Raw genomic sequence first — 15,009 nt, forward strand, 5'->3', positions numbered from 1 at the left:
GTCTGCGTGACTTGATGAGTGATAAGTGTATGTTATCTAAAATATCCAGTAATATATTCACTTAAAGGAGCATTACAATATGTCGGAAACAAACATTTGAATTTTGATTTCATTTGATTTGATTTGGTAAGGAGTTCAAATAAATTTATTCATCGGTTGACTCGGCGAACAGGATATAGTCTCATATACCTCGTGTTAAGTGCCGATTGTAAAGATCTGCGGCGCTTGACTTTTATTAGTTTTGTGTTAAAATCCCTTAAAATCCTCTACCTTGGGGCCGAGCAGCAACAATTTAAACCCGCCAGTCTTAATCTGGAAGTGGGGACCGATGCCCCAAGCTGTATTATGCGGTGTCTGGATAAAACCAGACTTTTATGTTATAAGAATAATGTGTAGGTGAAATTTACCTTTCGTTATCAAGTACAGCACATGGGTCATTGGTTGTATAAACCCCTAAAGGAACGGGAATCGATTATCAGGTCACCCAACTAAAGAATTGACCCAAAATCTGAAAAAGGGTTACGTGTCCGGATAAGCAGTTTTGACGTTCACGTCCAAATGACTCAATATATTGAGCAGAAATTTTGAGACAGGGTAAATACACCATTCCGTTATATTTTGGCGCTTAAATTTCATACGTACTCGGACTTTTATTCTTGAGACTCTGTTCAATTCGGGATAGTCCCTTTAAGAATGACTTGGAGGACAATTGACTGGGGCTCACATAAAGATACAAACACGGAACAATGTAACACGTCATGAATGGGGTCAATTAAAACCATGAGAAAGCAAATGTTGAATATTAACACTATATACATCCTTGATCGTGTCAACACACATCAAAGTTATAAATAGATTATTTCGGGCCTAACCAGGCAGTATCTGTCAAGATTAACGTTACGAGAGAAGAGAAGAAGAAGAGAAGAATTGTTTTATTAATGTGTCACACATTGTACAATAGCAATAAAAACACAATTTGCGAAAAAACAAAAATTATAAGTGTACAATGTCCGGCCTTTAAGGCCTACGAGACACAACAAGCATGATTTTAATCATCTACATTCGAAGATAAAAAAAAAATAAATACATGTAGTAACAAAGATAAAAATAAAATGAAAATTTGAATCGTACTAACAATAATATTTTCCTATTACATGTTCTTTAGTATTTTAGCAATCACAATATAAATCGATTAGAATAAGAACACATTAAGTAACTAAAAACAAATAGGCATATAAAATAAAAGTAATCAAAGTGTCATCATATGTTAAAATATTTTCTGCGATAAAACATTTTTTTAACAGTGGCAGCTAGGATTTTTACCAGGTGCGAATTGGTCATTAGGGAACATAGCTGGTGAGTTGGTGTCAGTGTTGGGAAATGTGGGTTTATGGTGGCTGCGGCGTTCCATAGCTTTCGTCTCAGGTCAAAGTAGCAATCACATGTACACAAGAAGTGAGTCTCATCCTCTATATTTGACGTGTGGCAATAATTACATTTTCTGTCTGTTAATAATGTCACTGGTCTTACAAAACGTCCAGTTTCTATTGCTAAGGGCAATGACCCACAACGTTATTTTGCTAAAACACTACGTTGCGATCTGTCGAGTATACATTTTACATAAGGTTCGACATACAATGAGTGCTTAAATAGCCTATATGTTCTTAATTTGTTACCATTAATTAACCCCTTATCATTCCATAGGCCCTGATACCAGAGCCTACAATCTAACGCATTTAGTGCTTCTTTTAGAGATAAAAAATCTGTTTTGCGATTATTGAATAAATCAGGAATTGGGATTTGCAATTCAACCATTAACTTTATTACAGTGTTGTTCCAGGACTTTCTGAATTTAAAAGACCACACCTTAACCTTACTAACAAGGCGTGTTGATTCTACACATGATAATCTTCTCCAGAATCTAATAATTTCTACTTTCTGTTTTGTAAAGTTTGATGTCCAACCCATATCACCACGGACTGCCAAATTTGGTGTTTTACTTCCCACGCCTAAGAAAAAACGACAGGCTCTATTCTGGACGTTATTAACGCATCTAAATTCTCTAGTGCCCCAAATCTTGAATTTTGAAATAAACAAGTTCTCGTTAGCATAGCGCGGCACGTGCTTTAGACCATCAAATTTCAAAGGTCGAGGTTACTTGATAAAGATTTGATTTTGTCTTAACCCACACCCGTCTTCATCAGCCCAGTTGGTGCAGAGAAATAGGACGTTAAACCCCATTTCAGTTCTTAGCTCAGAAGGATTTTTTACAAATCCCTTTAGCGGAGATTCTTTACTCAATAGGCAATGTAAGTGGAAGTCTGTTTAAGAGGATTGTGATGAATGACTAAATTAGTAGATATTATAATAATATATCTCAAGTAGTCTACGTCTTATTCATAGTGACTAAGTTAATGAGATCATTCACATATCCGTTCTGACCAGGATAAGCTAAATGTCCATCTGGAGGAACAAGTCTATTAATGCTATTTATAGATAATGCGTATATACAATAACAATCATTGACCTATACTAAGCTTATTAAGGTTATATCGACAGGGAGTCAACATGGAAGAATTTAACAAGAAAACTAAACATGATTTTGATTTAGAAGTCGTCCTCGATGCTTTAAAGAAATGTCGCCTCAATGATGATACTGTTGTACTATCAGAATATATCCGAGCTTACCGAGAACTTTGCAGGTGAGTCATACTAACAACAATTTCACCTTTTTATCAAGGTAAACGTGATAAATACATGTGCGGTGTTAGTTATTATATCTGTTTTAACGTTGTAAAAAGTTAGAATACATATAACATGGACCCAACAGTGTATTATAGACGGCATATGACGGTTTGAAGATATAATTAAGTTTGTGTAAACTGTACAGTGAACGTATATTACTTAAGATTTCAGGATCTATCCAACAGATAGCTTTATTTATAACCCTTGCCGACCGTAGTAATATGGTTGTACGTGACAAGGAGTAGGGTCGCCTGTCCAACCTCGTGGGTTTTCTCCGGGTCCTCCGGTTTCCTCCCACTGCTAAAGACCCATATGCGCAAGCGAATTATTGAAATAAAATTAAACCATATGTTAGTCCCGAAATGACCTAGTTTGTGTCGAGTGGACGTTAAACCCCATTTCTCTCTCTCTCCGTAGTAGTAATATAGATGGTATTCTTGTCATAGTGTCCAGCCAATCACCAGTGGTGTACTACCTGTAAAAAGTTTAGTATTGAATTCGAAAATATCTTTTTTTTCACCGATTAATCTACTCTAATATGTACTCAGATTTATTATTTAGTATTTAATTAAGAAATCAAATATCAACTGTAGATGATCTCCAGGCTTGGATTCAGCTGGAAAATTAAAATTTAATTAGGAAAATCAAATCGATGTATCAACGGTAGACGCTCTCGGCTTGGAATTAGTTGGATTAGAAAGGGGTATCGGAGATTTAGTTGGATTAGAAAGGGGTATCGCAGATTTAGCTGGATTAGAAGAAGCTCTCGCAGATTTGACCATTGTCGGTTAATTTTGTCAACTGGGGATATAGACAGTTCAACATATTTTTGTAAATACAGAACAGAATTGGACCGTGTTTGGATTAATATTTCTTTTAGAGCTCCAACTTCCACAATATTGTTGTTTGCAGGGAACATCACTCCTTCTTCTTTTAGTTTTTGCCCTTTTTTGTATTTTGTAAACAGTATTTTATTTCATTTGAAAATGGATTGTGGAACAGGCTCTGCACATTACGTTTTCGTGTGGTTTTAAAATCCGTTCTGTGTGTTTGATCCCCTAATTCATCCCTGGTACACATCTTTTATAGGTTTCATTATCGAGGTAGTTTTGAGTAAGATAATTCATTTGTTTTAGCTGTATACTGATTTTGAGACTTTCACTCTACCGAAAATCTTTTGATACCTTTTGACTTATTGTATAACATGATACATCCATAAATGATCACCCCGGGTGTTTTATAAAATTGTATGATCAAGTTTTGTTTAAACTGGAGACTTTTTATGCTGTCCTTGGTGGATGTAATGATACAATAAGATCTCATCTTATCTTACCGTATCTTTTAGAAGTGTGGGTTAGGTGTAAAGCAAATAAGACTGGCTGTTCTTCTCAAAGTTCATACTTAGAAATTGTATCTATTGGTTGCTATCTATTTATAAAGATCCCGAATTTTTTTTTAAAAAAAAAGAATAGATACAATTGAATATTATTACAATATATACATCTGTACCATCAAAAGACTATTCTATTCTTGATTTATTTTATACCTGAAGGCAGATTTTGTCTGTCCTATAGGGTAAGAATTTGTCCTAATCCCACGCATTTGTTAAACATACATTATGCAAGAGCTAAATCTCGATAACCAACTCTCGATGGCATCGGATTTCTCCGATATTAAATAGATTAAAACGGTTCAGCCATATTTTGATTTAATTTAAATATGGAGGAGCGAGACTTACATGTATCTTCAAACAGCAAGTACGGTAGGTGAAATTATTGCACACGTCTTGTCAAACCTTCAAAGGCTAATATCGTCGCTCGCAGTAGAGTAATTTGAATGAAATTTTCAATATTTTCATTTTACAGTATCTATTTTAGAGCTATTATAGCAATAATGGCTTGCTCTCTATCTACATCTTACATAATGTTTTTTTAATTAGCGTGGTTATAATCACATACAGTTTAGAAATGTTATATGCTTTATCTTGCCTTGAAATTACACGTAACCTCGGGTCAATATTGTCGAATTATTATTATATTGAGTTATTCGGCATTAATTTATTATACACGTTACATTAAAAACCTTTCAGTATAACTTACAATGAAAATATTATGACTCGACAAAATGTCTGAACCAGGTCAGCTGTTACCGCCAAAATATAAATTGATTTCAAGCAGAACGTTTTTATTATTAATATATGTATTTGAAGTACGCGTCAGTTAACATTGCTCTTATATATATATATAGGGTTTAAATTGTTTAAAGGTACATTATGAAAGATTTAGATAAAGAGCCGACAGTTCTCGCCGTATTAGTTTAAAAATAGATGATGAAAAGGGAATACCTTGAAATGTCAGTCCATTTACTTTATTCGGGGCGAAGTTATGATGAATGTTGGAAGTTTTGATAAGAATAGCGTAGTCTCAGTGTTTATTGTTACGATAATACACAACATCGTGATTGTCCATTTTTTAAATGAAATTATTAAATGGCGTTCATGTTTCAGTCCATTAAAACTCGCGACCATCCGATGTTCTAGAGGGTGGGATATGGGCTTGGTATGTGAAAAAAATGTATAATTAATATAACATTTAAGATTAAACGAAATAACTGCAATGGGCAGATTTAACTCTCGCATAATGCATCTTTAAATGGCGACACGTACTGCTAAACTCGTTGAGTTGCTTTCAACATTTAGTCCCCGAATGGCTTTACCGTCTCGCCAACACAATGTTTCGGTCATTTGCGAATCACATATTTTTTCACTGAATTCCAGTTATCGAGGATTCTGTTACGTGCAGGTCAATGGCGAACCTCACTTTACCTGTCACCAGTCCTAAATCCATGTGTCACAATGCAGTTAAAATAGTACGTTTCCGAAAAACAAAAAAGGCTTTTATTATAAAATTGCGTCGAAGCGATCTATTTTATAGGCATGGCGACAGTTTCTTTACTCAAAACTTTAGTGTAGAAAATATTTCTCCTAACGTGATAATGGCGTTTACTTCCAATCGTAAGCTGGAAATCGCGGTACATACGACATGATTCGGATGCGGCATTAATATAGAACTAGTTAATTAAGATAGATGGCCCCTAATTGCCAGAGAAAACATATAATAGACTTAACAACCAAATAGTCTGTATTTAGACAAATAATCCCTTGTTAATAAACTAATGACAAGTACTATAGAGCTACATATTAATATTGGACTGGATACTAATGAAAACACCTCATTAGTATAGAAACATGGTGGATTTAACAACTAGATAGTCTAAATTTAGAAAGTTCACCAGCTAATAAATTTGCGTATAAAATGGCTTTTGACACCGAATTAGTACCAATATCTGAAACTACTTCATTTAACACGACTGCTATTTATATATAAATATTAATATGGAATTGGCATATCTTTAGTTTGGATTTAACAACTGGGTAGTCTAATTATATAGACAAATAAACAAGAACATTTTCAATACAAGTAAAATGTAAATGGATGACAGTTGACCTATCAATGTAGATATTGGGGTTAAATTTCACCTCTTGGGACTTATAAACCAATCGACCTATATTACCCTTGGCAAGGAAAAATTATGAAATTCATAGGTTACACATACATTGACCTGTATTTAGTAAGTAAATGAGGTATAATGAGTTTTTGTGTGTATATATATATATTATAAAACACCATTGACAGAGATATATATACTAAAGTACAGCATGTTTTATATACCAATGGTTGTGTTATATATTTATATATATACGCCACAAAGCACGGATCATGGATATTGACACGAATACATATACCAGGAGGTTGTTATTATGTTCTGTCTGATTAAACACTTTTCAGTATTGTATAACGTTGATCTGTAATAGAGCTTTATTGGGTTGCGTTTAAATAACCATTTTTATTCTTAATTTACTGAACGACAAAAGATACGCCGCACTAATGTATGACTTGTAAATGGACCATTTAAAATGTTTTACATCGTGATAATTCCTCGTTTACTATTGAAATATAATTTGGTATGATCATTTGTTACCTTTGTAAAATGTGCGGCGTTTCTTTTGCTCTACGGTATATTACTACAATGGTCCTACGAGGACTGTGTCTTCTACATACCAAAGAAATACCAAAAAAAGAAACACATATATCGATGGCTGAGTATGTATATGCTACATGTCCATTTATCTTGTTTCGAGAAAATCGCATTGTAAACTTTTGAATTCCAATTTCAAATCAGGGAATTATCCGAACATGATATACTATTATATGTTATATATTGGTTAGTACTATACAAATCGAGATGATCATTTGAATAAAATTGGTTCCTGACTTCTGGCAAATTGGTTTCATATGGACAATCGTTTATGCAAATTGAACTTTTAAATCAGGTCCAGATTTTGATAAACATAATGCCATGTTAGTTATATTATATGCACAGGAATGAATTCAATTTTAAGAAATATTGAGCTATTGACCCATTTTAAAAATACATTTACACAAACTTTAAGACAACGTGTTTTGTAGGCGATGTGTCCACTTGGTTCCTGTTTAGTGTTATGAGCTTTCAGTAGACAAAAGATACATGTCCACAAATACCACTTTTGCATACTAAACTTTTGCTGAAAGAGGACATATGCTATGTTTTCATGGCAATAACATGATACTCTAATTAATCTGGACTAACAGCATTTACACAGTAGAAGGGCGCATGTTTATACTATTCAAAATGGTCAAAACATCATTTTGACCAAAACTGGACATGTAACATTTGTATGCTCAGCCATCGATATGTTAATAAATGAATATTTATCAACAATTATATGTTAATACATGACGCATACAAATAAATATTATAGATATATGTTAAATAATAAATAGAGATAACGATATAATATCAAGTTAGACACTTGAATGAAGTTCGGAAAATTTACAAGGGCAGCGACGCACTAGACAAACATTCAGATGTTTAAAAGTACATTGATATAAGTGACTTTAATTTACAGCCCAGAAAAAAAGTTTTGTTTTAAATTTAGATGGCGTTACGTTTGAAGTGGTTTTATTCCGAACATTAGTAGTTGATAGACATTTGCTTGATTTTAGATATCATGTTCTGCTGTTAAAAGTTCAATAAAACGCCATCTTTCAACATGGGTTGAAATTATATAAGTTATCTGTATTATTGATTAAACAAGACGATAACTTAATTAGAACATTGACACACGACGTGTGATATTGAAATAGACTTAATAGCAAAAGAGGACTTAAAGATGCATTATTTAAGAGCTAATTCTGCCTATTGCAGCTCCTTCTTCTGGCTTCGTATGTTATATAGATTATTATTTAGACATTTATTCACATGACAAGCCCATATCAACTTTCTATACCACCCGATGGCTAAGATATTGATTGGATTAGACATATGTCATATCTTTGTTAAACTTAAAATGGACGTTACTCACAGACTGAAGGACTGAAATCGAAACACCATTTTATTACAGTGGCAATGGTACTTGACAATCGAGATTACGCTTTTCTCTTCAAAACTTCAAATATGCATAACTTGGATCAGAATAGAATAATTTGAGTGAAATTTTAAATATAACTATTCTTCACTGTCTACTTTTTTATATAATAAAGCAAGAACGGTCAACTCTTTATTTAAATCTTTAATAATGCATCTTTCAATGAATAGGTTGTAATTAAGATCTTTAGAGGCTACTCGCACTGAAAAGATATGGTGCCGACATATGTATGGAATTCAAAAAGATACATCCATGCAGTACTTGAAGAAACTCTGCGGTGACCCCTGCCCCCTCTCAATCGAGGGTTAGGGTATCTTAAATTTTCAACTCAACATATTAAAGGGACATTGTGGAAAATTAGATAAAGAGCTGACAATTCGCGTTGTAATAGTTAAGAAATAGATAACATAAAGAGAATGTGCTAAAAATTTCAGTCAGATTGATTCACTCTGAACCTAGGTATTAGCGATTCAATTTTAGGCTAGCCTCGATTGTCATTACTACCATTGTTACGATAATAAATTCTCTACGCGTATTATAAACATATCCCTATACTGTTACTCATCTATATTATTAACCTTACTGTTTTGATTGAATGTCGCCCTTGATTGTATATGGTTCTCATTACTAGCCTGTCCAAACCTATTATCTTGTTTATTTAGTCATTGGATATTGTTTGTTATGGTGCTTGTATTTCTAATTATTAGTGTTAGCTATATCTTGGTAAATGGTCTCATCTTTATTACCTCATCAACTATAACATGTTTTCACCCAACGGCTCCCTTTGCAGGTCTTCACTATTAGTTTAATATTATAATTCTTTGTCTGGACTGATTAATTAGAAAGCCTAGTATCTTGTTGTATTTTAGAATCTTTTACTTATTATTGTCATAACCAACCCGCCCAAACCCACTATTCATATTAATCACCTATCTTGTTTATTTAGTCATCTGAGATTGGGCAGTGTGGTGCGTGTATTACTAAATATTAGTGTTATCTATATCTTGGTAAATGGTCCCATCTTTATTACCTCATTAACTATAACCATGGACCTTATAATACAAGGTCCATGCTATAACTTGTTTTCACCCAATGGCTTACTTTGAAGATCTTATAATTAGTTAATATTATTCTTTGTATGGATTGTTTAATCAGTAAGACTATTATATATCTTGTTCTGTTTTTTTTTTGTTTAATCTTTTACTTCTTATTGTTATTTAATCTATGTAAATGGCTTGATCATGCAATTCTTATATATTCAACCCTCGTTTACTAACACCAGGATACTACTACTACTACTGCTACTACTACCACTAAATGTTATTGTCTACGATATCACCTTACGTGGAAGTGGACGTAACACTCTGGAAAGGAACGAACGAACTAAATGTTATTGTGCTTGATAATGATAAAAGGTTACTTGTATAAACCAGTGATTGTTTCCCATGAAAACTGCGTCCCGTTCATAATAACCAACGTGTCGATTATCCATAGATTCAAATCTATTTTAAATCGTACCCATCAGATGGCATCGAGAGTTGATTATGGTCTTGTCATGTTAAAAATGTCTAATGAATGGGTTATAATAACATTTAATTATTAATGGATTCTCTTGGAACTTGTTATTTCAAATGTCTATTGAATGGTTTATAATATATAACATTTAATTATTAATGGATTCTCTTGGAACTTGTTATTTATTTCTTATATCCTAAGGATGGCAACTGTTGATTTTGGTGCATGCCCAAACCCCAGGGGCGGTGGCACGCCCACGTTTCGTTCATATTTTGTATCTAAATTCTCTACCGGTCACAAGTATTAAAATATTTTGTTCAAATTCGGCATAACCAATCATTTCAATAACAGGACTGTACCTATTTATATTGGTCCGTCCAACCCCCATGGACAGAGCAACGCCAAATTTTTGCGTTTATCGTCTAAAGGCCGCAATTCTGAATGAATCATCTTGGAACTTGGCATATGTTTTACTGACGGCAACTATCGGGGGTAGAGTCACGTCCCATTGTTGTTTTTAGCGCCTACAGGCTGCAATTCTGAATGAATTAGCTTGGTACTTGGTATACTGATTCCTTATACCCTAAGGACGGCAACTATTGTTGTTAACATTTTGCCTGTAAATACTTGCAATTATTAACAACTGTTGTTCACGTTCAGCGTGATAAATCATTTCAATATCAGGATTGTACCTATTTATATGGACCCATGTTCAAGCCCCAGGGACAGAGTCACGCCTATTCTTTGTGTTTATCGTCTACAGGCTGCATTTCTTAATGAATCATCTTAGAACTTGGCATATTTATTCCTTATACCACAAGAACGGCAACTATTGATTTTGGCACATATTCTACACGGCCACAGCAAATTGTCTTTATCAGTATTATCACCCACAGGCCGCAATTCTGAATGGATCATCCTGCAACTTGACATAATAAATATGTATTCTACCCAAAGGACGGCAACTATTGATTTTGGTGTATGGCCAACCCCCAGGGCCGGTGCCACACACATTCTGTTGTTAATATTATTTAGCCTGTAAATTTGACAAAAAAAAACCCAAACGCCTAGTCTTCTATGTCTCTTGTCGTATTAAGTCGTTGCAGCCATCTCATATTTCATTCTCTTCATTTTAAAAAGTACCATATCAATCAAAGCAGGAATGTGGACGTATCATCCAACGTTGTCTCGAATTAAACAAGCCAACAGTGAGGCTGATGTCCCCCGCCGAAATTGCAAAATAAATAGATGACACATATTAATTAATCGCACATTTATTTTTTTCACTAAGTTTCATCACTCTCTATCAGATAGAATCAAGATTATCTTGTCCCAAACCATCGACAAATGAAATCGATTAGCTCTGCTTAGCTTCAGCTCGAAATGTTAATTATTGAACTCAGTCAAGACATTCACCTAATGAACATCTACATCAAGTTTAAACATTCACCTAATAGACACCTATGCCAAGTTTGAACATTCTACCTCAATTAGAAGGAGAGTTATTGTGTTCCAAAGTTTCTACCAATCAAATTGCTTATCACTCTGCTTACCCTCAGCAAAAAATGTTCATTATCGAACTTAGTTAAGGTATTCATATAATAAATCTATACACCAAGTTTCATCAATCTCACTTAATTAGAACTAAAGTTATCGTGTCCCAAAGCATCAACCAATCAAATTGCTTATCTCTGCTTACCCTAAGCGGAAAATGCTCATCTTCGAACTCCATCAAGGCATTGACCTAATCAACACATACACCAAGTTTGAACATTCTAGCTCAATTAGGAAGAGAGTTATCGTGCCCCAAAGTATCAACCAATCAAATTGCTTATCTCTGCTTACCCTAAGCGGAAAATGCTCATCTTCGAACTCCATCAAGGCATTGACCTAATAAACACATACACCAAGTTTGAACATTCTAGCTCAATTAAAAGTTATCGTGTCCCAAAGCATCAACCAATCAAATTGCTTATCTCTGCTTACCCTAAGCGGAAAATGCTTATCTTCGAACTCCATCAAGGCATTGACCTAATCAACACATACACCAAGTTTGAACATTCTAGCCCAATTAGGAAGAGAGTTATCGTGTCCCAAAGCATCAACCAATCAAATTGCTTATCTCTGCTTACCCTAAGCGGAAAATGCTCATCTTCGAACTCCATCAAGGCATTGACCTAATAAACACATACACCAAGTTTGAACATTCTAGCTCAATTAGGAAGAGAGTTATTGTGTCCCAAAGACGGACAGACAGACAGACAGACAGACAGACGGACGAACCCATTTTAATAGTCCCCTGCTTTCTTCGAAAGGCGGGGGACAATGAACACCTACCACGTGTATATCATCGAAATAGTATCTCAGACTTTCAGATTCTAGACAGTTAACAGGATATAGAATTCATATTGTCTTCAAAATAATCAGCCGCTTTTGTGGAACAGAAGTTGTTCTTCTGGGGATTTCGTTCAGCTCTCCGAGCTCACACAGGCTTAAAAGATACAGACATTCTATATGAAAGAGCTTTTTAAAAAATATTTCTCCTTTTTATTTATTTTCAGGTTTTTCAAACTGACGGGTCGGCTGTTTGGCTTTGTTGCACGAGATCTTGAAGGTAAAATTGCCATTGTGGAAAAACACAGGAACCTGGATAAAGACAATAATTACGTATCTGTTCAGTCCATTCTTAAATATGAATCGAGTAAAGGTATTGCCAAGGTCAAATCTCCATTGTCATCTGGTTCAAGGACGTTGCTACGTCTACACAACGCATTCGAATTTATTATAGCATTTATGAAGAGAGTGCGAGAAGGGCCAGAAAATGAGAAAACATCAAAAATAGCGGCTGAAGTTTACAACCAGACTCTAAGCAACCATCATCCTTGGCCAGTACAAAAAATGGCGCTATTAGCAGTCCACTTGCTTCCGCCTAAAAAACAACTGATTGACGTCATGTGTAAACAGGAATACAGTCGCGTGATGGAACTTCTGGATGACGTCATTTCCTATGGCCAACCTATATATGATATAACAGAAAGTGTGTATAAAGAGCATGGTTTATTAGTTATTCCATAGTCCCCAGGTATATTAGTGTTATTAAATAACTTCTACTGTGATATTGGCAATTACTTAACTTATGAAGACAAAAGGGGGACAATTAATGCCCCGGGTGAACAACATCACGAACACGTGTCGTTATCAGAACGAATTGCATTCCTATTCTTTATTTAAATTGAGTTGTGACAAAAAGTCGAATTCTGTCTAGACTGAGTATTGTTCTGCTACTGTTCTCCGTTGCTTTGATACAATGTTGGTTTTGTTTTTGGTTGAAAACGAGGTTATTTATAATAGCAATATAACTCACACAATACATCACAAGGTAAATCACACTATTAGCTACTAATCTCACAACATCCCTCTCACGAGGTGATGGGTGTTCCGGAAACAGTAAGCATGCTACATTTAAAATGATTCATACTTCATATTCTAAGTTCGTAAATGTGGTTTTAAAATATTGAAGTGGAAATAGGTTTATACCGGTTAAAATAATATTTCGTTATTAATCAGTCTTAAATGATATCAGTTGTTAAGAATGCATATTTATAACGCAACGCAATTAGTCAAAACGACGGGATGCAATGCTCAGTTGCAATAGCCTTCTATAGGGCAATTCACAACGTCTGTCGTCTCTGACGTCACTCACAAAAAAAATCAAAACGAGAGTGCAGATATGTCAATTCGGTTTTGTTTTTTTGTTGGTTTTTTTTTTTTTTTTTTTTTTTATGGGGGTTATAAAAATATTCAGAGTGACTTTTAAAATTTCGCAGGGCCATAAATATTCTAATGTTAACGTTATTTTTCATATTAAAACAACTTTTTGTGGTATTATTCTCCATTAATTTTCGTCAAAATGATAGATGTTTTATGATAAAGTAAGCTGTAAATAGGCATAATATATCATGTTTTAAAATATGCAAAAGGAGAGCATGATTGATTTATAGGCTACGAATTGATAATTTTGTTGTGTTATGGTGAACAGTTATGTTGAACTGGTTTACCGACAAGTCTAACCGCGTAATTAAGTGAAGGAAAACATGCATGCGCTTTAATAGAGACAGTGCTGTACAAATACAAACATAGTACAATTTGCACACACAGGCACAGCCATGTTGGATATAAAACCAAGAGGAACGAGTTACCAAAAATATGGAACATCCGATGAAAGTTTTATGTATCGAATGAAACAAAAACGCACACAAAATTTCACGATATGTTACAGACAATTCAAACATTGTGTTCAATTGTGATTGATGCTCGTTTTGTGTAAAGCATATTGTCATAACTTAAATACCTTCCCCCTTTCATTTGAAAAATAAAAAAAATATCAGCGATACACGGTAGTTAATTATTTGATCGTTAAAATATATTCACCCATCATCTGTGATATCTGTTCTGGATGGTTCAGCCTAACGATCAGCAAAATTGCTCTATAAAATGAAATGAAATGAGGTTAGCGTCTGACTGTTTTGCTCCTACTTGGCATATGCCATGTAATGTGATATGAGGGACATTTTGCCTTGACAGCGGCGCTATAGCCTACTCTTATTTCGAACCCCGACACTGTCAAGGTTTCTTTTTTATATACACGCCAATGTGTACACGGTACCTCGGTTTGTCGTCCCATTGGAACGACTATACGTTGTCCCTTGCCAGTCCCTGGGATCGATCACGGGACCTCCAGGTTAGGGTGCCAACGTCATACTCACTGGGACACCGTGGCTCCCTAATTTCGCCATAGAGCAGCTATATACATCACATGTTTGCCTAATCGGGTTATAATAAAGTGTTACAATATACCCCGTGTTTTGCTGACATGCTATTTAACACTTCATTCATTCACTGTCTCGTAAATTCTGTCTATCAGGGTTTGTGAGCTTGTCCAATCAGTGCGAACTTATAAAAATTTTATCATTGGTCAAAATGATAAATAGCTTTTTAAATAGAATGTTGTGAACATATACATATTTACAAACAAACACACACACACACACACAACCACATCAGTTATAACTGTCATGATATTCTGGGATGACGACGAGTTTACAAATTATCTCATTTCATTTACAAAACTCGTATGTGTTATGACATATGTAGATTTGATACAGTTAATAAAATGTACACTGACAGATTTATTATATTTTTAACAAGGAAGCTAATAAAAA

At 34.5% G+C, this 15,009-nt stretch overlaps 1 protein-coding gene across 1 annotated transcript; it reads left to right on the forward strand.

Annotated features, from left to right (window-relative positions):
- The first annotated feature begins 2,514 nt into the window (after positions 1 to 2,514).
- LOC126828245 (ceramide-1-phosphate transfer protein) lies at positions 2,515 to 14,180 on the forward strand. The gene is made up of 2 exons (XM_050557909.2): positions 2,515 to 2,702; positions 12,349 to 14,180. Exons 1-2 carry the CDS (start codon positions 2,569 to 2,571, stop codon positions 12,860 to 12,862), a joined length of 648 nt encoding a protein of 215 aa, XP_050413866.1. The 5' UTR covers positions 2,515 to 2,568; the 3' UTR covers positions 12,863 to 14,180.
- Positions 14,181 to 15,009: the final 829 nt, after the last annotated feature.

This window comes from Patella vulgata, chromosome 7 (genome assembly GCF_932274485.2).
Source record: "Patella vulgata chromosome 7, xgPatVulg1.2, whole genome shotgun sequence".
Classification (NCBI taxonomy): Eukaryota; Metazoa; Mollusca; class Gastropoda; family Patellidae; genus Patella; species Patella vulgata.

Coding starts and splice junctions, on each gene's coding strand:
- LOC126828245 (XM_050557909.2), top strand. CDS start 2,569: ATGGAAGAATTTAACAAGAAAACTAAACATGATTTTGATTTAGAAGTC. Junction 2,703..12,348: donor GCTTACCGAGAACTTTGCAG/GTGAGTCATACT, acceptor ATTTATTTTCAG/GTTTTTCAAACTGACGGGTC.